Genomic DNA, 24,176 nt, shown 5'->3' with positions numbered 1-24,176 from the left:
CCTTGTCACAAGGTTGACAGTTTGAGGTTTTCCGATTCACTTATTGACTAATGCAAGGGCATTGCCATCATGACGCACATTAAGTCCTGAAGCACTTTTAATTATATATGAACAGTGGCACCTTGTTGATCTGGAAAATCCTACTTTCCAGATGATTATTGTTGGGAATGTCTATATAATAAAAGAGATGTTACTGTGTACCATGTTTTGTTAATCCAGAAATTTGTAAATGCGGATGGTCTCCTGGAAAAGGATTTCAATCAGATTAACTAGGTTCACTGTATTCACAGATGTTAAGTTTGGAGCAGTGTGTCTCTGTACCTCCCCATGTTTCCCTTGCTGACAGCGGACTGCTGGCTAGTCATGTACTGAGACATTCTGCCGCTGTAGCATTACCAGGCTGGTTTTATTGTTCTGTTTAGGTCAGAGCTTACACTGTAATGTTTTGACATTTTCATAGCTCAAAATTAAATTTTTTCACAAAATCATCTTGTTTTGTGGTCATTGAATTGGTGACTTGAGTGGGTGAGTTTGGTTTTACATCGCTTTAGCAATATCCTGTCCATAGCATCGATGTTGGTAATCAAATCAGAAGGCTTTATCCTCCAAGCTACCCAACTATGCATACTTCCTTGTTTAACGTCTAATAATCGTGCCTGGACCAGACAATTAAGTGATAAATAAATTGCAGTTGGGATGTAATTCAAAACTCCTGACTCAAAGTTTATTATGTGTTTTGATTTAGTGATGACTGGTAGCCTACCTACAGAGTCAATTTCTCAGTTTCATGGGGCAGTGGGGCAGCTTAGTGGTTAAAGAGTTGGCTTGTGACGCTGAGGACCCGGGTTCGATTCCCCACATGGGGAGCCCATTTTCCAGGGTTCCCCGCCATGATATTGCTGGAATATTGACAAAAGTGGAATAAAACCATACTCACACTCACTCAGTTTCACACATGGTCTACGGAGTCTCGACCTACAGTGGAAATTGGCAACAGACTATTAAGCATAGTCCCCCTTTAACAGATTGGAAGGACCCATGAAGATCCGGGTAGAGAATGTCTTCAGCGACCCATGTTTGTCAAAAGAGGCAACTAACGGGATCGGAAAAGTCAGGCTGGCTGACATGGTTGATGAATGTCATCATATCCTAATTGTATAGATCAATACTCATGATATCAATCGCTGGATTGTCTGGTCAAGATTTGATTATTTACAGACCGCCGTCATACAGCTGGAATATTGCCGAGTGCCATGTTAAACAACAACAAAAACACAAACAATTAACAGCACAGCAATAAATAAGCCATACAAACAGACAAACCAGTGGTTGATATTGTGACCAATGTTGCATGCTATCAGCTAGGGTACAATGACCTGCATTAAACAGAGCAAGATTCACAATGTGATCAAATCTTGTCGCCTCCAATGACAAGGAAGAATTGAGTGCATGTCAGGCACCTGTTCTAACCTGAAGCCTCCACCGGGAGAGTCCTGTTGCTCAATTACCCAAATGAAAAGGCTAAATTAGCTGTAATTTTATCCAAATTTGTACTCACACTGCTGAAATTACAACTCTTTTCACTTGGGCCTCACACCAATGATCTGTCATAATTATTGTAGCTTGCATGGTGTGTTCTTGTGTAGGTAATGACCTACAGCTCTTTTCACAAAGCAATCTTTGTGCCACAAATGTCTTAACACCCTTATGTCAACAAAATGATAGTTGTACCACTGTAATCATTTGTGGTATGAGGTGCTGGTTGTTTTTGTGCAATGTAACCAAACACCTTCAACTTTTAGTATATAGGGTTTCTTTACACGTCAGGATTACAAGTTTCATGGAATATAAGCCCTATCACTTTCACATTCATTAGAAGAAGCAAGTAAACAAATACGGGATCCATTATCATTTCAAGCAAAAACAAAAACATTGGTGTGTCAGGCAGTTTATTGGTTGGTTCTAAGCTAAAATACCTCTAGATAGCAGTCTAATCTGGCACAATAACAGACATTCGATACAAATGGCCTTGACCTTTGTGCTTATGGTGTCAGACGACCTTGACCTATTTATGTACATTGTGCATTAACGATAAGTTGTGTCATGGCGTGACTGACGATATAATGTACAGGCGACCAGTCTGAACAATGGCTTAAACATGGTCTTTCTGTACAAAAAACACGAACAGCTTCAAGCATTCTGTACTTCTGGGAGAAAGAGAGACTGCAAAAACTGGTTTTGACCTCCGAGAGAATGTGAAACATGGATGTTTTCATACAATGAAATGTTGAACTTCATACTTTCAATGTCATTATCACACACATCTTTTCAAACATCATATTCATCTTTGATCTGAAAGGTTCAACCACCACCTCTTAGAGGCCCTCTTTCTCCCTGTGTACCATCACATGGCAATGCACAACATCAAACACATCATCCATCTTAGAATGTCTTCATCACTAAAATATCAACAATATCACAATCATCAAACATGATGTAGTCAATCTTGGTCCACCTCTTCCATCCTGAATTGAACTGGAGTTGTTAGTAGTTGTACAGAAACAGCATCTAATGAAACATCACCAAATGCAGGGCCATAACCTTTCATTAATAGAATCCTATTTTCACGACTAGTGCATCTTATGCAACCAATGGAAAGTACTTACTGTTTACCAAATCTTTTCATATTAACAGCCTGTAACCACTTTAGAAAATGTAAGGTAATAATAATGGTATCATGCAAATTTATGCAGTTGAATGCCCAGTAACAAACTCTCCAACCACCAAGTCATTTAGTTTTCATCCTTGTGTCGTAGGCTTCGTCCATATCTACTCGTAGTCTGCACACATCACCAACAGACAAATGAGCTTCAGAACCCACCTAATACCTGTGACAGAAGTCAATGTGCTGAAATCAAGATTGTCAGTAAAATCTACCATAGACTTGTCTTTTCAAGTTCAAGTAATATCATTGAGCCGCGAAGCAAGGGTCATATACACCATTATGTGGTTTCAAACATAAATTCCAAGATATAAATTTCAGTAATTCATAGATTCATGATGAAGGTTTAAAATCCTGAAACAAATATATTTCTCCTTGTTAACAAAAAGTAAGATATATAGATATATATATGTTTTCCATTCTAATGACAGTAAATTACTAAATACTGATTTTCAGGCCTACAACTATTCCAGAAATTCTCTAGTCACATGGCATCTCACAGGTCGCCAGCCACATTCTCATGTAACCATAGTAACAACTGTCAACAATATACTCTACATATCAACATGTAACCAGAGAAAAATAGCACATAATTGTTGGTTCACAGCTGCAGTGAAATACAAACACTACATGTATATACGTGTTAGCACTTAATTAGAAACAGATTACAGTCAAACCGCTAATATCTTACAATATACATGGCCTTGTCGAACTACAGCAACAATAACATGTACTGAACATCCATCATCAATGTTGTAAGTCAATGTTTCAGTAACATGACTGGTACTGGTCCTATTCCACAAAACAATCTCAGCACTTATCATAATATCTAAACGAGCATAGACGAGGTGTTATAACACTGACAATGTCAGCATAGACCTACTGTAATAACACTGACGCAGTATAGACATGGGGTCATATCACTGACAGTGTCAGCATAGACTTGGTGTTATAACATTGACAATGTCAGCATAGACCTACTGTAATAACACTGACGCAGTATAGACATGGGTCATAACACTGACAATGTCAGCATAGACCTACTGTAATAACACTGACAGTGTCAGCATAGACTTGGTGTAATAACACTGACAACTTCTGCACGGATCTGGTGTTATAACACTGACAACGTCTGCACGGATCTGGTGTTATAACACTGACAATGTCAGCATAGACTTGGTGTTATAACACTGACAACGTCTGCACGGATCTGGTGTTATAACACTGACAATGTCAGCATAGACTTCGTGTTATAACACTGACAATGTCAGCATAGACTTGGTGTTATAACACTGACAACGTCTGCACGGATCTGGTGTTATAACACTGACAATGTCAGCATAGACATTATAACATTGCCTAAGTCCCAGCACAAAGCTTATCTCATAGTAAAGATGCTACAGCAAAAATTAATGGCAGCCTTTTCTTTATGTAATAAAACACACATCGTTTTCACCTAATGTTTAAATAGACTAAATGTGAAACGCAATGTTAAATACTGCACCTGCTTTGTGGAACAGACTTTACAGAAAGAGAAGAACATCTTTGATACCATCTACTTTCTACGCTTACACAATCTGAAGTGCTGTCACAACTGGGGTGGGATTGCGTTCTAGCTTAAGCGATAAGGTTACCAGAAGAACCTGTTCCTTATCCTACTCTGTAAAGAAAGAAAGTGTATGTTTTGTAACCTTTCATGCTGTCAGTGGACTACATTGAGTGTAAGTGGAAGGTTTCACCATGTTACATGCCCTGAAAGAGGGACCAAGCTTCATGTAGACAGCCTCAATCTAACCACTGATTGGAGCCTATTGAGGCACTGTCTCTTTGTACATAGACTTACTTGTTGAAGATTCACTGAAGTAAATAAACACAAGTAGCATTCTAGTTAAATGTTTTCATGCTTACTGGGTCTGGCACTGAATATGAACCATAATGCCTTCTGCACAGTGCGACAATGTCAAAGTATGTATAATGACTGTACCCACTGAATTTAGAAGCTCATCATCATCTGTTTTGTTTGCTTAGAAGCAGTTATTTCAACACTGCAGACATAAAACATTAAATGTTATTGCAATGATAGTGCATATATTATGCCAAATAAGATTTAATGAATGAAATTGAATATTTCAAGAAAAACATATTGCACTTTATAGCCTCAGTTTTGTTTTAAGCAGTAAGCCAATTAACTTTCATCAATACCCATCATTGTCATATTCCATGTTTCATACAGAAAACAAAAAAATAAAACATGTTAACATAAAAGAGCACAAAATGGCTGGCTGATGTAATTACAACGTAAAGCAGAGGTATCTGTTATTGCAAGTAGCGTTGCGGGAATTCAATACTAGCACTTGAGAAGTAGACATCTATTTACAAACACCTGTTAAGGTGCAGACTAGCACTGGAACAACTTGAGCAACATCACACGCAACAGCAACACCACACTCACAGAGCAACAACGTACAATGGACTCACTCCTGCAGTAGAGAGACACTCGACCGTCAGACTGATCTACCCTGGCACCCTGTCCCTCTAACACTGTGTCAATGTATGCCAAATCAAACGCCATCCTAACACTGTGTCAATGTATGCCTCATCAAACGCCACCCTACCACTGTGTCAATGTATGCCCCATCAAACGCCACCCTAACACTGTGTCAATGTATGCCCCATCAAACGCCACCCTAACACTGTGTCAATGTATGCCAAATCAAACGCCACCCTAACGCTGTGTCAATGTATGCCTCATCAAACGCCACCCAACCACTGTGTCAATGTATGCCCCCTCAAACGCCACCCTAACACTGTGTCAATGTATGCCCCCTCAAACGCCACCCTAACACTGTGTCAATGTATGCCAAATCAAACACCACCCTAACGCTGTGTCAATGTATGCCTCATCAAACGCCACCCAACCACTGTGTCAATGTATGCCCCCTCAAACGCCACCCAACCACTGTGTCAATGTATGCCCCCTCAAACGCCACCCTAACACTGTGTCAATGTATGCCCCATCAAACGCCACCCTACCCAATTGCAGGTACTTACCCATAAGGCCAATCTATACCTTACTTCTCTGTGTTACACTGTCATTCGATGATCCACACCTCCTCCGACACCATCTCAACCCCTTCCAGGTTTTACTCATCAGACTTATCAAGGCTACTTTGTTCCAAGAATGTCACTCAGCAGTGAATGCTAATGTGACTTAACTTCTAGCACCTCGGGTTGTATACTCCCCAGGGAGCTGAGAATGAAATTTGAGTGCAAACATACATAGAGCAGAATAATAATATAATATAGCACCACTGAGCACCTATCTAAGTTGGAAGTCAGGTGCTCTATAAATGCATTATCATTATTATTATTATTACCACCATGTGTCCTCCTTAATGCAGTGTCATATACCCCACCCATACTATTCCCACCCATAGTGCATGTAGTTCTGTATACATGGGGGGCATTGTGTGGGGACAAAGCAAAATGGCTATCGACTGAGATCCACATCAATGCTGCTGATAAAGACCCATACAGTACAACTAAAGTATATATCCTCCGATAAGGAAATGTTTTCTGATCACTTGCCCTGAACATGTATACATCATCCACTATTGGTAGAACTGAAAGCTGAACACACACGACGGTGGCAGTATAGAGGTATTGTCAGAAACGCATAATTATGGTAGTATGAACAACAAGACTTGCTATGATATTGCCAGAGACCAATTTCAAAACAAACTACTTTGCATACTGCTGCACTTCATGATCTATCTTCAAGCTACAATGATAAATACCCTTGACCGAATCGCTACCATGGCTTTGTTTTCAACTCAAATTGACAGAAATAACTCTCAATAGCCATCCAATCAGATTACTCCCATGAGCTGGAGATGAAGATGTTGATATCACTATGGTAACAAATGGGTCCAGGGTAATATCAACACAGAATGCAGATATTCTACCCTTGACAATCGAGGATGTTAATGACCACAGTTCAGTACTTCAGGCAATTAGGAAGAATCAAAAACTTTGTAAAAACATCTCCCATGATATCAGTAATCGATGGAAAGACCTAGCAGGGACTGTCAAATCCTATGAAAACAATGTTCACGAACATAACTCGTCACATAATCATCAGAAACCAATCATTGTAATGCTGTATACATCAGTGTCTATCATAGGTATATCTTACAGTAATACCTCATAAGGGATTTCACAGTATAAGTATAATCCGACTTGGTGATACAGAGTGATATGACTGCTCCACCGAGCAGATGAAGTAAAAGTTAGATATGTGTTATGATGGCTATATACAGTATAAACAGAATACCACGTCTGTACAGTTATACACACTGCTCCAGGAATAGACGAGTCGTTGAAAGCAAAAATAAATTGAAATTGTAGAAGAAAAAGAAGTTCATTTTCCACATATGTAACTTTAAAGTAAACAGAAGCCTTGTTAACTCAGACTCCCCTATCGTGAAACAGACATGTGAGTGAGTGAGTGAGGACATGTCTACACCACTTACAACTATATTCAAGCAATAGCCCAGCTGGGACACCAGAAACAGACTTCACACATTGTACCCATTTTGGAAATCAAACCCGGGCCTCGAGTGTGAATAGCAAACACCTTGGCCCTTGGCTACCCCTCTAACAGAATACAAGGTTACTTCATGCTTCCATAGAACCCTTGTCATCTTGATGGTTTAATGTCAGCATACATCTTGTCTCCAGTGAGTAAATTTGACAAACCTCTTTGAACAAGTTTTCAGTCATATTGCGGCTTAATGTTGGAGGAAAGCCCGAAGTGAAACAGGACTTTGACATTTACCATTTCGATGAAACCCACAAGCATGGATATGGTGCAGACAAACCAGGAAACACCACCTGGAATTTGAACCCATGTTTCCGGCACACCTAAGGGACACAACTCTGCACAGCACAATGATGATTGGGCCATCCATGGCCCCTGCTGGTCTTCAATGACAACTAACAAGAAATACATTTAATGGTCCCGGGGAGTCTTGAGTGAACAAGGTTTCTCTGTACTCTGTATCACAGTGATGGTATATGAACTCATCATCAATACGTCCTAGGTTTGTATACACTATGTTCCTCCATCCCCCATGAATACATACGGCCGACATGAGGCGCAGTGGCTGTTATTAAATAACAAATTAAGCGGCAATCTGGTTCCAGCATGGGAAAAACCATCAAGATCAAAGAGAGCTCAGTTTTTAATCGCACAAACGGCAATGTTTCTCACTGGTCATTGTGTCAGTAGATGTCAGGCAATAATGGGGTTATTTCACTTCCGTGAGTTATACAAGACCTCATTGATTAGCCAACTAGACTGACAAATGTTACCACATACTAAACTGCATATCAGCCCCATGTATTCACAGATGATGGAGAAACACAGTGTATACAAACTTTGAAGTACTGACTATGAACTCAACACTATATTGTGTTTCTGGTAGTACACTGATGTCACCAAGCCTGATACACTCTCAGGCTTCGTACAAATTTGCTGTCATTGCTGAAAACACCACTCTACTATGCAATAAGAGTTAAGATACAATACATATTAACACTACAAGACACCAACCATAATTGTTAGCTCAGTAATACAAGTTTTCAAATTACCACAATTTCATTTCATATTAATACTACAAAATTAAACTTTAACATAAATATTACTGTTAATTAGTACATGATAAAATTTGTTCAGCTACTGTATAAAACATAGTCATCACATACAATGATATAATAAAAAATGATTTGTATGTTAAATGTTGTAGTGGCACATCATGCTTGAGTTTGAATTTCATGTTTGGTTTCAAATATTAGTCTCAGCTACATCCGCAAAGGTAAATGAGATACTAGAATACACACAACTAGTCTACAATAGCACCATCACACATTACTAGTTGTATTTTACATTGTTCATACAAACAATGAAATATTTTGTTCCCCTCAATTCCAACTGTCTTTAACAGGGCTGTAACGATGACCAAGGTTTTGTTGGACTGCAATACTTTGTGTGACAATATGTATCATAAGTTTGTGAATTGTAAAAAACAATACATACAGGAGCAGACACAGCTACTTGTCTATTAGTCCGAAAAAGATAGACTAGTTGTTTTAACCCCAAATCAAGTTATTATATATACCCACTAGTCCAAAATAAAATGCGACCAGTTGGATGTGACCATTGGTGTCCTCATGACATGCTTTATGATAATATCGTATGGTATTAAAATTCATTAAAAAAACCTATTACTGTCAGAATATACAAAAGGACAACGTTATTTTGAAGACTATAACTGATGTTTACTGCATTTGTTTTGTTAGATCCTCAGTCTTTTCACTGGAAGACTCAAAACTGCTCTCAACAAGACAACAGTGTTCTCATGTGTCGTACATGTGTTATTTTGTGACTTGACGTTCAAGGTCAATGCTGCATGACATATCGTTACAGCCCTATTCATAAACACTTCCTATGCACTGCCTCAAGAACCTACACATCAAATACAAATCACATCATATAAACAAATGTCAGTTGACTGTTTGACTATCTTAATGTGAAACTAGACATTTGTTGTGTAATAAGACATCTGATGAACTGACAAGTACAGAGGATTTTAAGTCTACATCAAATAACAAGAATTTCCTTCCAGATATGTTCTAACTTGCGTCATCACAAGAGCTACATTTCTACATCTTTGGTTAGTTCGGAAATATTGTGGCCTGAATGTCCTGGATTCGTCACATCCTAACAGCCACAGTGCAAACCTGGACACTGCTATCTACATTTGTGTTGAATGTATGTGGGTTATCTTTGAAAACTCAGCTGTTTTTAGAGGAATGTTCCATTCTTTCAAATATGTTGAAAACAAATACACATGTAGATTATAGCTCCATTTGAAAGACATGACTTACTTACCTACCAATAAGACTAACCATGACAAGACATAGTCACTTCAACGATTATCTAAATTATCATGATATCCAACACACAGATTACACTGATAGACAGCTGAAGACACTATATTCAACCTGTCACCTCTCAGAAAGTGCCTCACACTTGTGTAAGCATCAGATTTTCTCTACACGAGATCTGACTGTGATCAAGGATGTTTGCTGGTCTGCATTAATAGGATTTAACTTTTTCTAAGTTAGATAGATATATCTAAATGATACCTTATACTGTCTAAATGGAATAATGCCTTATTCTACACTGCTAGGCTTATACAATAGTAACCATCACACAAAATTCACACTTTTTTCTAAGATGAGTAGGGGTATAAGTTTTAACAGTTTTGCAGCAGACATTCCAGCAGACATCCTTGAGATCTGACTGTACACAAAGTACATTTATCAACCAAAACTGGCTTCCGCAGGAGATGTCACGACAATGAAATTGCATCACAATGCTTTGCTGACAATATAAAAAGACAACCCTAACCTCTCTGCCAAAGAAGCTGGTTATGTTTTACACTCCAGATACTGGTTATTATTGTATACAAACTGATAAAGTCGAAGAAAGATTTTGGAAGATAAATAGAATCTAACCGAAGTGTCTTTTGACATCAAATATATCAACACTCGTCGATAAAAGTTAAAAACTCCTCTATCAACTCATTTTGATGTATTTGATATCAAAAGACAAGAGGGAGAGATTTTCTATTTCTCAACTGAGCCGAAGAAAAGATTCAGGCCCATGACAAGCTGAATACAGTGTTTCAATATCCTATTACAGAGTGGTTCAGCACAATGCTACAATGTCTGATTTATTTCCACAGGTTACATGAGTCATTTATCCTACCACAATACTAACACTGCAACTCCTCACTAAACTTCCAAAAATGTCTGTTCCTAGTGGTGTAGAAAAGCTGAGGGAGTTATCTCCCCTGGTCTGTGTCTGGCAGTAGGGGGTGCTGTATTGCATGTGTATGTGCATATTGGAGCCTAGTTGTCAGCTAACGTCATCCCTCCGGAATCATGTTCACGAAGCTCACGGGAAACAGTCCTCGCCGCCCAGGGCTTCCTTCAACCTCTCCTTCCTGGAAACAGTCAATTATTTTAAATAAATATGTTCCACCATCAGGGATTTATCTAGGATTTTTAACTCAGGGCACTTGGCAGGCAAATTGGGAAAATAATCAAAATATTGTGATATTCTTCAAAATTTGATGTTATTAATGTTCTTAGTTTTGTAAATTCTGAGGAATGGGGGGATTTTTTAATTCAATTTGGGAATTCTTAATGATATCTGCTGCAGGCCAAATATCGGCCTCTGAGCAGGTCCAGAAAAAGTCTGGACATGACAATCCTGTGATTAATGTCATGAACATCGATTCACGCAATTGGGATATACGATGACATGCATAGTCGCCTCTTATGGCAAACGTGGGTTTCTGATGACCTATTCTAACCCGGATCTACCCGATGGGAAACATTGCTCATAATATCAACAGCTGGTTTCTCTGGCCCATATTTCATTAATCACCAGCCTCTGTGATATAGACAGAATATTGCTGACTGTGGCATCATACGACATCAAACTACAAAAGTACAGCCAATGTGCACATTTCAAGTCAAATGAAGGGTTAACTTTGTTCTAGTTGTTTCATCTTTGTTAGTTTGTTGTTTAACGCCGCACTCAGCAATATTCCAGCTATTTGACGGCGGTCTGTAAAATAATCGAGTCTGGACCAGACAATCCAGTGATTGACATCATGAGCATCGATCCAAGCAATTGGGATCGATGACCTGTATCAACAAAGGCAGTGAGTCTGACCACCCGATCTTGCTGAAGACCTATTCTACCCCGGAATCTTCATGGGTCTGTTTCATCTTTTAGAGCAGAGACACATACACAGTGGGGAACTGTATCCATTTCTAAACTTGAATATCCAACTAATACTTGTGGTTGTGAATTTGAAATAGAGTCAATAGAGAAATAGATATGATTAATTGCTGTAGGATTGAACTAATTTGTTGAACCTAGACAAAATGGTCACGAAAACTGAGGAGCTTTCGTCTTTTTATAATTTTACAATAAGATATCACGACTGAAACGTACTGAAAAGAATATTATTCTTGAATGAAACAAACTTTAAATTCTGTATGTGAAATCAATACTCACCCACCACTCTTCCTCTTCCTCCTTCAACACCACAATTACCTCCCCTTCTTTGAAGGTCAGTTCATCATCATTGTCAGCATCACAGTCATACAGAGCCCGACATCGTCTGCGGCCAATGGAGGACTTCCGAGTCTGCAACATTACAACATTGACAAATATGATAAACTTTTGCTGTTTCCAATATAGCCAATATATGCATGCCGACATGGAGATGTTCACAATTGTCTACTTGGGAACAGGTTTAACTGAATGAGGAGCATGTTGAACAAATTGAACTCACCTTGAGTCTTGGGTTGGGAACAGGTGGCGGTGCAGTATCCCTACTCTCAGCATCGGGTGGATCGATTGAATGGCTTCTACTGAACCGAGCCTCATCTGCAATGATCATGTGCATCATCATGTGCCATTGCCATGAGAAACTAAGATACAAGTCACCTTAAACTGAAACTGAGATACAAGTCACCTTCTATAGAAACTAAGATACAAGTCACCTTCTATAGAAACTAAGATACAAGTCACCTTCTATAGAAACTAAGATACAAGTCACCTTTAATAGAAACTGAGATACAAGTCACCTTCTATAGAAACTAAGATACAAGTCACCTTCTATAGAAACTAAGATACAAGTCACCTTCTATAGAAACTGAGATACAAGTCACCTTCTATAGAAACTGAGATACAAGTCACCTTCTATAGAAACTAAGATACAAGTCACCTTCTATAGAAACTAAGATACAAGTCACCTTTAATAGAAACTGAGATACAAGTCACCTTCTATAGAAACTAAGATACAAGTCACCTTCTATAGAAACTGAGATACAAGTCACCTTCTATAGAAACTGAGATACAAGTCACCTTCTATAGAAACTGAGATACAAGTCACCTTCTATAGAAACTGAGATACAAGTCACCTTACACTGAAACTGAGATACAAGTCACCTTCTATAGAAACTAAGATACAAGTCACCTTCTATAGAAACTAAGATACAAGTCACCTTCTATAGAAACTAAGATACAAGTCACCTTTAATAGAAACTGAGATACAAGTCACCTTCTATAGAAACTGAGATACAAGTCACCTTCTATAGAAACTAAGATACAAGTCACCTTCTATAGAAACTAAGATACAAGTCACCTTTAATAGAAACTGAGATACAAGTCACCTTCTATAGAAACTGAGATACAAGTCACCTTCTATAGAAACTAAGATACAAGTCACCTTCTATAGAAACTAAGATACAAGTCACCTTTAATAGAAACTAAGATACAAGTCACCTTCTATAGAAACTGAGATACAAGTCACCTTCTATAGAAACTAAGATACAAGTCACCTTCTATAGAAACTAAGATACAAGTCACCTTTAATAGAAACTGAGATACAAGTCACCTTCTATAGAAACTGAGATACAAGTCACCTTCTATAGAAACTAAGATACAAGTCACCTTCTATAGAAACTAAGATACAAGTCACCTTCTATAGAAACTAAGATACAAGTCACCTTCTATAGAAACTGAGATACAAGTCACCTTCTATAGAAACTGAGATACAAGTCACCTTCTATAGAAACTAAGATACAAGTCACCTTCTATAGAAACTGAGATACAAGTCACCTTCTATAGAAACTGAGATACAAGTCACCTTCTATAGAAACTAAGATACAAGTCACCTTTAATAGAAACTGAGATACAAGTCACCTTTAATAGAAACTAAGATACAAGTCACCTTCTATAGAAACTGAGATACAAGTCACCTTCTATAGAAACTAAGATACAAGTCACCTTCTATAGAAACTAAGATACAAGTCACCTTTAATAGAAACTAAGATACAAGTCACCTTCTATAGAAACTGAGATACAAGTCACCTTCTATAGAAACTAAGATACAAGTCACCTTCTATAGAAACTAAGATACAAGTCACCTTCTATAGAAACTGAGATACAAGTCACCTTTAATAGAAACTAAGATACAAGTCACCTTCTATAGAAACTAAGATACAAGTCACCTTCTATAGAAACTAAGATACAAGTCACCTTCTATAGAAACTAAGATACAAGTCACCTTCTATAGAAACTGAGATACAAGTCACCTTCTATAGAAACTAAGATACAAGTCACCTTCAAGAGAAACTAAGATACAAGTCACCTTCTATAGAAACTGAGATACAAGTCACCTTCTATAGAAACTGAGATACAAGTCACCTTCTATAGAAACTAAGATACAAGTCACCTTCTATAGAAACTAAGATACAAGTCACCTTCAAGAGAAACTAAGATACAAGTCACCTTCTATAGAAACTAAGATACAAGTCACCTTCTATAGAAACTAAGATACAAGTCACCTTCTATAGAAACTAAGATACAAGTCACCTTCTATAGAAACTGAGATACAAGTCACCTTTAATAGAAACTGAGATACAAGTCACCTTCTATAGAAACTGAGATACAAGTCACCTTTAATAGAAACTAAGATACAAGTCACCTTCTATAGAAACTAAGATACAAGTCACCTTCTATAGAAACTGAGATACAAGTCACCTTTAATAGAAACTAAGATACAAGTCACCTTCTATAGAAACTAAGATACAAGTCACCTTTAATAGAAACTGAGATACAAGTCACCTTCTATAGAAACTGAGATACAAGTCACCTTCTATAGAAACTGAGATACAAGTCACCTTCTATAGAAACTAAGATACAAGTCACCTTCTATAGAAACTGAGATACAAGTCACCTTCTATAGAAACTGAGATACAAGTCACCTTCTATAGAAACTAAGATACAAGTCACCTTCTATAGAAACTGAGATACAAGTCACCTTCTATAGAAACTGAGATACAAGTCACCTTCTATAGAAACTAAGATACAAGTCACCTTCTATAGAAACTGAGATACAAGTCACCTTCTATAGAAACTAAGATACAAGTCACCTTCTATAGAAACTGAGATACAAGTCACCTTTAATAGAAACTGAGATACAAGTCACCTTCTATAGAAACTAAGATACAAGTCACCTTCTATAGAAACTGAGATACAAGTCACCTTCTATAGAAACTGAGATACAAGTCACCTTCTATAGAAACTAAGATACAAGTCACCTTCTATAGAAACTAAGATACAAGTCACCTTCTATAGAAACTGAGATACAAGTCACCTTCTATAGAAACTAAGATACAAGTCACCTTCTATAGAAACTAAGATACAAGTCACCTTACACTGAAACTAAGATACAAGTCACCTTTAATAGAAACTGAGATACAAGTCACCTTCTATAGAAACTAAGATACAAGTCACCTTCTATAGAAACTAAGATACAAGTCACCTTACACTGAAACTAAGATACAAGTCACCTTTAATAGAAACTGAGATACAAGTCACCTTCTATAGAAACTGAGATACAAGTCACCTTTAATAGAAACTAAGATACAAGTCACCTTCTATAGAAACTAAGATACAAGTCACCTTCTATAGAAACTAAGATACAAGTCACCTTTAATAGAAACTAAGATACAAGTCACCTTCTATAGAAACTAAGATACAAGTCACCTTCTATAGAAACTGAGATACAAGTCACCTTCTATAGAAACTAAGATACAAGTCACCTTTAATAGAAACTGAGATACAAGTCACCTTCTATAGAAACTAAGATACAAGTCACCTTCTATAGAAACTAAGATACAAGTCACCTTTAATAGAAACTGAGATACAAGTCACCTTTAATAGAAACTAAGATACAAGTCACCTTCTATAGAAACTAAGATACAAGTCACCTTCTATAGAAACTGAGATACAAGTCACCTTCTATAGAAACTGAGATACAAGTCACCTTCTATAGAAACTGAGATACAAGTCACCTTTAATAGAAACTAAGATACAAGTCACCTTCTATAGAAACTGAGATACAAGTCACCTTCTATAGAAACTGAGATACAAGTCACCTTTAATAGAAACTAAGATACAAGTCACCTTCTATAGAAACTAAGATACAAGTCACCTTCTATAGAAACTAAGATACAAGTCACCTTTAATAGAAACTAAGATACAAGTCACCTTCTATAGAAACTAAGATACAAGTCACCTTCTATAGAAACTGAGATACAAGTCACCTTCTATAGAAACTAAGATACAAGTCACCTTTAATAGAAACTGAGATACAAGTCACCTTCTATAGAAACTAAGATACAAGTCACCTTCTATAGAAACTAAGATACAAGTCACCTTTAATAGAAACTAAGATACAAGTCACCTTCTATAGAAACTAAGATACAAGTCACCTTCTATAGAAACTAAGATACAAGTCACCTTTAATAGAAACTGAGATACAAGTCACCTTTAATAGAAACTAAGATACAAGTCACCTTCTATAGAAACTAAGATACAAGTCACCTTCTATAGAAACTAAGATACAAGTCACCTTTAATAGAAACTGAGATACAAGTCACCTTCTATAGAAACTAAGATACAAGTCACCTTCTATAGAAACTAAGATACAAGTCACCTTCTATAGAAACTGAGATACAAGTCACCTTAAACTGAAACTAAGATACAAGTCACCTTAAACTGAAACTAAGATACAAGTCACCTTAAACTGAAACTAAGATACAAGTCACCTTCAAGAGAAACTAAAATACAAGTCACCTTCAATAGAAACTAAGATACAAATCTGCTTCAACAGAAACTAAGATACAAGTCACCTTCAATAGAAACTAAGATACAAATCTGCTTCAACAGAAACTAAGATTCAACTTTTTTCAGTCACCTTAAACAATTGTGTGGTATTAATGCTCAGAAGTCAGCAAAACATTCACAGGACTTAACACACTCAAATATTATCAAATAGAAAGATCTTCCACAAGCAGTTAATATTACTGTAATGCTGTAACATGATAAGAATCAATCCAATCAGAGCCAATTACTTAAGAGCTATTCAGAAATGAACCCTGGCTGTCAACATGAAGAGTCATGTGTGGATAAACAGGGGTGCTCTAATGGTGGTGACAACATATATCTGATCTTGCCATGACTTCCAGAATCATGCTGGATTATGAATTAGTGATGTCTCTGCTTACCTTTCTGTCGACTTAGTGGTTTGGAAGGTCCTCTGTGAAAGTAGAAAACGGGTTCAAATTAACCACCTTAAAAAAATAAGTGATTTTAAAACTCCATTTAAAGGTTGATGTCTATAATTTGCAAAGTCATTGTATCCAAAAATAATCTTAAATGTTGCTATATTTTTACTAAAGGAACTCACCTCTTGTCACCATCCGTCGGCAAGGGCAGCACCAACTTGGCACCTGTAGAAAACAATGCCAGTATGTTACATGTGTACATGACCCGTGAAGATCCGGGGTAAAAGAGTTCTTCAGCAACCCATGCTTGCCGTAAAAGGTGACTGTGCTTGTCGTTAGAGGTGACTATTTGGATCGGCTGGTCAGGCTCACTGACTTGGTTGATGCATGTCATTGTATCCCAATTACTTGGACCGATGCTCATGAAGTCAGTCACTGGATTGTCTGATCTAGACTTGATTATTTACAGACCGCGTCATATAGCTGGAATATTGCTGAGTGCGACGTTAAACAACAAACAAACAACATGTGTACACACAAAATAACCAAGAACACTATAGGATCTGGAGTGGGGATGTTATCAAAAACTACAGCCAGCCATCAGGTTTTTTGCATCATATTCATGATAATATTGATGAAAATGTGGTCAACTTGCATTAAAGGTAACTGGCCCTGCTTATATAATTATACCTGTTTTAGACTGAAGGTAGACTCTGTTTTCCAACCCTGATGACAGCAAAGAAGATTGACAACTCTTTTGATGTGAACCAAGATTTGAATCAAAATTGCCATCAACAGATACAGGGAGTTAACAATTCTTAACATCATAGGAAATAACAAAATGTGAATTGCCATACCAGCACATGAGTTAATCCAGAAAATATATGCCTAACCTAAACAGAACCATGTCACCTCTAGTCAAGGATGTGAGACAAAAGAGGTTTGGTTGAGAATGTAAACACAATGGGGAGAGAGTTGCCGAAACCCGAGTGTTTTTCCCAACCCAAAGTTTCTTTCTCAACCAAACCCAAGCAGCATTTTTTTATCAGACTCATAAAGAAAGAAATATCTGAAACATTTATCAACAATTTTATGTTTTCAACACACTTTCCACGGACCACAGTTGTAATACGTACAGGTGATGTCACCAGAGGTTTATAAGCAGGGATGAGAATGTATATATTCCTTTTCAGCTGAAGCTTCTTTGCAATGGAGCATGGTCCATAATTTGGGTGTGTGTGTGTGTGTGTGTGGGGGGGGGTTATGGGGGGAGCCATCAGATTTTAACATATTTGTGGTCACTGAAATTGGCTGAAATTCACGGATCCGTGGAGGCTTCTCACCCCTGAATAAGCTTCCTGATGAGCTTCCTCCTTCCTCACCTGCAGGGATATTGATGGTGTTCCTGAAGTCAGGAGGGGCTGGTCTTGGAGGGGGGTCAGAGGCCGTACGCTTGTGTACAAGATAGGATGCATCTGGTTCTGACCGATTCCTCACGTGACCCGGAGCTGCTGTCGTTGGGGGAGGAGGGGGCGGAGGTTTCTTACTCCGCGGTGGCAGTGGCGGCAGGCTGGGCCGACTCTGAGGCAGCGGCGGGTCATGTGACTGCTGAATTGGGGGAGTAGTCGAGGAGGAGGATGTGTTTGTTCCGTTCTGACTCGACCCTCCATGGCTGTTCGGAGCATTGAGGCCAGGAACTACAAAGGACACAAAGACGCAGATAGGACGACAGTTAACTTCCTTAAGTGTCATTTAGAAGTTGGTATGATGATAGTTATATAAGGGAGATAGTTCTATGGATATACAACTTCTTTATTACAATTATCACATCACTTACTTGATAACGGTGTTAGTATCGACACTAAAACATCGCATTCATTGTAATAAAGAAGAACGATCTCCCTTGTTCTAGGACAACATTTTCTTTTACACCTACAACTACCACAGTTCCTAATTATATAACATTACATGGAGTGTTTATTGCTTAACATCAGCACTTTTCTAGCTAGTGAGTTCTTGCCGGGTTGAACTCCGTGTACGGTGCAAAGTAAGTCAGTGCCTGAGATGACCCTTCATGCTGAGGCAGAGATTCCTGTCATGCTGTAAATCCACTTGTCTAGCAAACCTTTTATCACAAAATATATAGTTAGAATGATGTCTAAACTCAGTTTGTTCTCTCAAGGTAGATCTCTAATATCAAATTTAAACACTTGCATGGTTTAAATAAACACAACTTTTTTTTTATCTCTACAAACCCAGGGCCCCGTTCCACAAAAGGAGATGGTAACTCCCATACTTTAACACAGACTTATGCCCAGGGCACTTACAGTGACTACAGTGTTTCTAAATCTGAAAGGGAGACACACACAGAGTGTACATCACAGACAGACCCTCCTGCTGACGTGTCGTTCTACAATGATTTTCTACATCACTGTGTAGACCTGATTTCTCACACATCATGCACTGAGCCTCATGCAGTACAGCCCCTTCATCTACACACATGCTCCAACACTGCTCTACAGTACTGTGACCCAGCTCACAGCAATCTGAAGTTTGGATCAAAATAATGAAACTTGATCCTTTTTTAAATTATCGAAACAATACTCTAAATGAAGAAACACCATAAGTAAAATGTCAGCTGAGAACATTTACACCCTACCCCATCTATTTCAAAGAAGAAACACTGCCATCAGCAAGAATATGGTCTTACAATCTCAGTATGAATTTGATTTGCCGCCGTTACAAAAAAACCACCTCCTAAACCTACCTCCTATATGTCTTTAATGCAAGATATATTTTGCGATACTCATAAAATCCTGTCATGTCCACAAATTGATGATTACGGTGTAAAGACAAATACATAGTGATAACGTATAAACATACAGATTCAGATACCTGTCACTCACTCACTCACTCACTCACACACAGTGATAGAATCATGTACCTAAAAACGAGAATATGAATAAAATATGTAAAAAGTATATTTTCGCAGTGTATTTTCGTTAAACCTTACTAGTATTGAAAAGATATCTAAAACAAAAAACATAAAGAAAAAACACAAAAAAAAACGTGTGATTATACCGGTGCTCACAAAACTGCTGAGAGTTCAAGAATTCCAACCAACAAAGAACAATTCAGAACTAGAGCATAATTTTATATCAGTCAGACAATATCTGCTAAAGAACGTAAACAAGGCTGAAGAGGCAAATAAGTGAGGCAGGCCCCTCATGTATATATGCAAGGTCTCCTTCATCTAACACTAAGATAACACCTTCATGAAGGAGGCTGATACGTATACGTATTGTAGACTGGAGGGTAACTTCACCAAAAGCTGGGTTGTGCAATATTATGATATATTGTGCCACCTGGTCATGTAATGATATACTGTCTATAACTGCTGGGTAATATAGATATAATGAGGTTCAAGGTGGAGCGAGTGTGGTTTTAAGCTCCTTTCAGCAATATTCCTCAGTGAATGTGGGTAACTGCGCCAGGTAATCCATATGATGAGGAAAACACCCTATCCAAAAGACCACCCCCAACTAATGTAAGAAAAACAGACAAGATAGGAATCAATTGCAGCAAGTCATGGAAATTAAGGACAGCAGACAGTAGAATATAATCATGATATATCCACTCAGTAAATACAAAAACAAACAACCGTGTCCACTCAGTCAAAGTAAAACAGTTGTACCTACTGAGAAACACATCATAACAACCATATCTACTCAGAACCATAACAGTTCTAGATACAGACGGACACATCACGACAACCATATCCACTCAGTAGAATAAAAACAGTTCTAGCTACAGACGGACACATCACAACAACCATATCTACTCAGTAGAACAAAAACAGTTCTAGCTACAGATGGACACATCACAACAACCATATCTACTCAGTAGAACTAAAACAGTTCTAGATACAGACGGACACATCACAACAACCATATCTACTCAGTAGAACTAAAACAGTTCTAGATACAGACAAACACATCACAACAACCATATCTACTCAGTAAAACAAAAACAGTTCTAGATACAGACAAACACATCACAACAACCATATCTACTCAGTAGAACTAAAACAGTTCTAGATACAGACAAACACATCACAACAACCATATCTACTCAGTAGAACTAAAACAGTTCTAGCTACAGACGGACACATCACAACAACCATATCTACTCAGTAGAACTAAAACATTTCCAGATACAGACGGACACATCACAACAACCATATCTACTCAGTAGAACTAAAACATTTCCAGATACAGACGAACACATCACAACAACCATATCTACTCAGTAGAACTAAAACAGTTCTAGATACAGACGGACACATCACAACAACCATATCTACTCAGTAGAACTAAAACAGTTCTAGATACAGACGGACACATCACAACAACCATATCTACTCAGTAGAACTAAAACAGTTCTAGATACAGACGGACACATCACAAGAACCATATCTACTCAGTAGAACTAAAACAGTTCTAGATACAGACGGACACATCACAACAACCATATCTACTCAGTAGAACTAAAACAGTTCTAGATACAGACGGACACATCACAACAACCATATCTACTCAGTAGAACTAAAACAGTTCTAGATACAGACGGACACATCACAACAACCATATCTTCTCGGTGGAATAAAAACAGTTCTAGATACAGACGGACACATCACAACAACCATATCTACTCAGTAGAACTAAAACAGTTCTATATATAGATGAACACATCACAACAACCATATCTACTCAGTAGAACAAAAACAGTTCTAGATACAAACGGACACATCACAACAACCATATCTACTCAGTAGAACTAAAACAGTTCTAGATACAGACGGACACATCACAACAACCATATCTACTCAGTAGAACTAAAACATTTCTAGATACAGACCGACACATCACAACAACCATATCTACTCAGCTGAACTAAAACAGTTCTATATATAGATGAACACATCACAACAACCATATCTACTCAGTAGAACAAAAACAGTTCTAGATACAGACAAACACATCACAACAACCATATCTACTCAGTAAAACTAAAACAGTTCTATATATAGATGAACACATCACAATTGTCATATCTACTCAGTAGAACTAAAACATTTCTAGATACAGATGGACACATCACAACAACCATATCTAATCAGTAGAACTAAAACAGTTCTATATATAGATGAACACATCACAATTGCCATATCCACTCAGTAGAACAAAAACAGTTCTAGATACAGACGGACACATCACAACAACCGTATCTACTCAGTAGAACTAAAACAGTTCTATGTATGGATGAACACATCACAATTGCCATATCCACTCTGCAGAACCAAAACAGTTCTAGATACAGACAAACACAACACAACAACCATATTTGAACGGTTGTATGTTGTGAGGGTGACTAGCATGCAGGTAGACTGTTAGTGAGTACTTACCATGGAACCGGAACACCTCTGGCAGCCACAAAAGAAAGGGTTAGTATACAGGTAAGTGGAGGGCAGATGTTGGTATCAACTCATCACACAGTGTGTGGCCACAAGAACTAGCAGGGACTGACAACATTCAACACCCATCTATTCAACCTGTACACACAAACAGGCTGAAGTATCTAGCTCATCCACATGATGCACACAGAACATGTCTCTAGTTCCTGCCTGCTTTAGAGGGAAGCTCTGAACTGTCATGCAACAACGAGATGACACAGGAGTCATGCAACCACAGCAACAGTCTATTGGTGTAGGAGGTGATCAACTGTAGGCTATCTTGAAACAACCACAATATCTGAGGTATTGTGAGTTGGCCACAAAATCCAAACAAAGTACCCCATACATGACAAAATATATTTCCTTTCAGACCATCTTGTGATAATCTTACAGCAATAGAAACTAACAGCTTTAGTTCAATGGTCCTTATAATGATAACATACAGCAAAACCCTTAAAAAGGGCGAATTTCTACTGGTCCTTATGATACCGTAACTGTTGGCCAGTTTGGCAAGGACTATAGGACTAGTGCCAATTTCTAACACTGTCTTAGTGAATCAATTACAGTTCTAATGATCATCACACAAGCATGAGCTTCCTGTATGGATTACCACACAGGAAACAGAAGGGTCATCAGTGAGAGATGTTACTGCAATGGCTTGACCAGCAGCTCAAACTGTTGGCCAGAGGTTTTCTTTAAGGAGTGTGTACACAATATAAAGGCTGTGACGTGCGACTACAGGTATGTTAATACTTCATGGTAAGGTATGGGAAAACAGATGTTAAGGAACAGGGGATGGTTCATTCTCAGCTGGGACTCAGCACACGATGCTGGATCACAACCAGGTCGAGGCTAGCACACGTAATATTTTATAGGCAATCAGAGCATCATTTGTGCATCTTACTCTTCAGTTACAAAATCATTAGGATTAAAAACCATCATGAGAATTGCAAATTTGCATTTTTACAAACTTGAATTCACTTTCCTTTTAGATCATGCCTCACACTGAAAGCTTCTTCTTACAAGATGCTTCAAGAACAGACCGACAAAAAGTGGTGAAGAGTATAAATGGAGCAATGCAGGTCATGGTCATGCCTTGTTAATACAGGTCAAGGTCATGCCTAGGTCAGTGAGGGACAAGGTCATGCCTAGTTCACTTACCTGACTTGACCTTGTTGTTATTGTGGCGATATTTACTAGGCATAGTGATATACTCTACAATAAACAGAGAGTAAGTATGTTTTTGTGCCTTACAAAACTGGGGGAGCAATTTAACATGTATATATACCAACAACAGTAGGGAGATGAGGTGAAAGTAACTACAGTGTAAAATATGGACATATACCATCTACAGTAGGTAATACAAGGTGAGGTAACATATGTATATATATCAACGCCAGTGGGGAACAAGAGGTTATATCTAAAACACCATAACAACATGATATCTATAGCTATATTGGACAACACAAAGGATGATGGACAAAGGATTGTTGCACAACAGTTAGAAGCCAAAGTATGATAAATCCTGTATCAAATATTACATAAGAACACAAGTTGTTGATTTCCTGGACATGCCATTCTTTCAGACATGACAGCTATGTCTTTCTGCCTGATATGCAGATATCTCTGAATTGAACTACACATGATTCACAGTTGTTACTTTCTGAAACAACTTCTAAAGCCAAATGCTCGCTATATGATTAAGTGAGTGAATACGGC

At 38.0% G+C, this 24,176-nt stretch overlaps 1 protein-coding gene across 1 annotated transcript in view; it reads right to left on the bottom strand.

Annotated features, from left to right (window-relative positions):
• Nucleotides 1-3,925: 3,925 nt before the first annotated feature.
• Nucleotides 3,926-24,176, bottom strand: part of LOC139462358 (arf-GAP with SH3 domain, ANK repeat and PH domain-containing protein 2-like) — an 85,883-nt gene continuing 65,632 nt past the window's right edge. Inside the window, exons 25-31 of the mRNA XM_071244061.1 lie at nt 23,619-23,672; nt 18,289-18,642; nt 17,128-17,170; nt 16,946-16,977; nt 12,160-12,254; nt 11,880-12,011; nt 3,926-10,794 (exon numbers count right to left, since the gene is read on the bottom strand). Of these exons, the coding sequence (XP_071100162.1) occupies nt 10,717-10,794; nt 11,880-12,011; nt 12,160-12,254; nt 16,946-16,977; nt 17,128-17,170; nt 18,289-18,642; nt 23,619-23,672 (788 nt within the window). The 3' untranslated portion in view covers nt 3,926-10,716. The remainder of the gene's footprint in view (nt 10,795-11,879; nt 12,012-12,159; nt 12,255-16,945; nt 16,978-17,127; nt 17,171-18,288; nt 18,643-23,618; nt 23,673-24,176) is intronic.

The sequence above is a fragment of the Haliotis cracherodii genome, unplaced genomic scaffold (assembly GCF_022045235.1).
Source record: "Haliotis cracherodii isolate W230 unplaced genomic scaffold, xgHalCrac1.p SCAF_1, whole genome shotgun sequence".
In the NCBI taxonomy this organism is placed as follows: domain Eukaryota; kingdom Metazoa; phylum Mollusca; class Gastropoda; order Lepetellida; family Haliotidae; genus Haliotis; species Haliotis cracherodii.
Note: the sequence above shows the minus strand (reverse complement) of the source record. Positions and strands in the feature narration are given on the sequence as shown.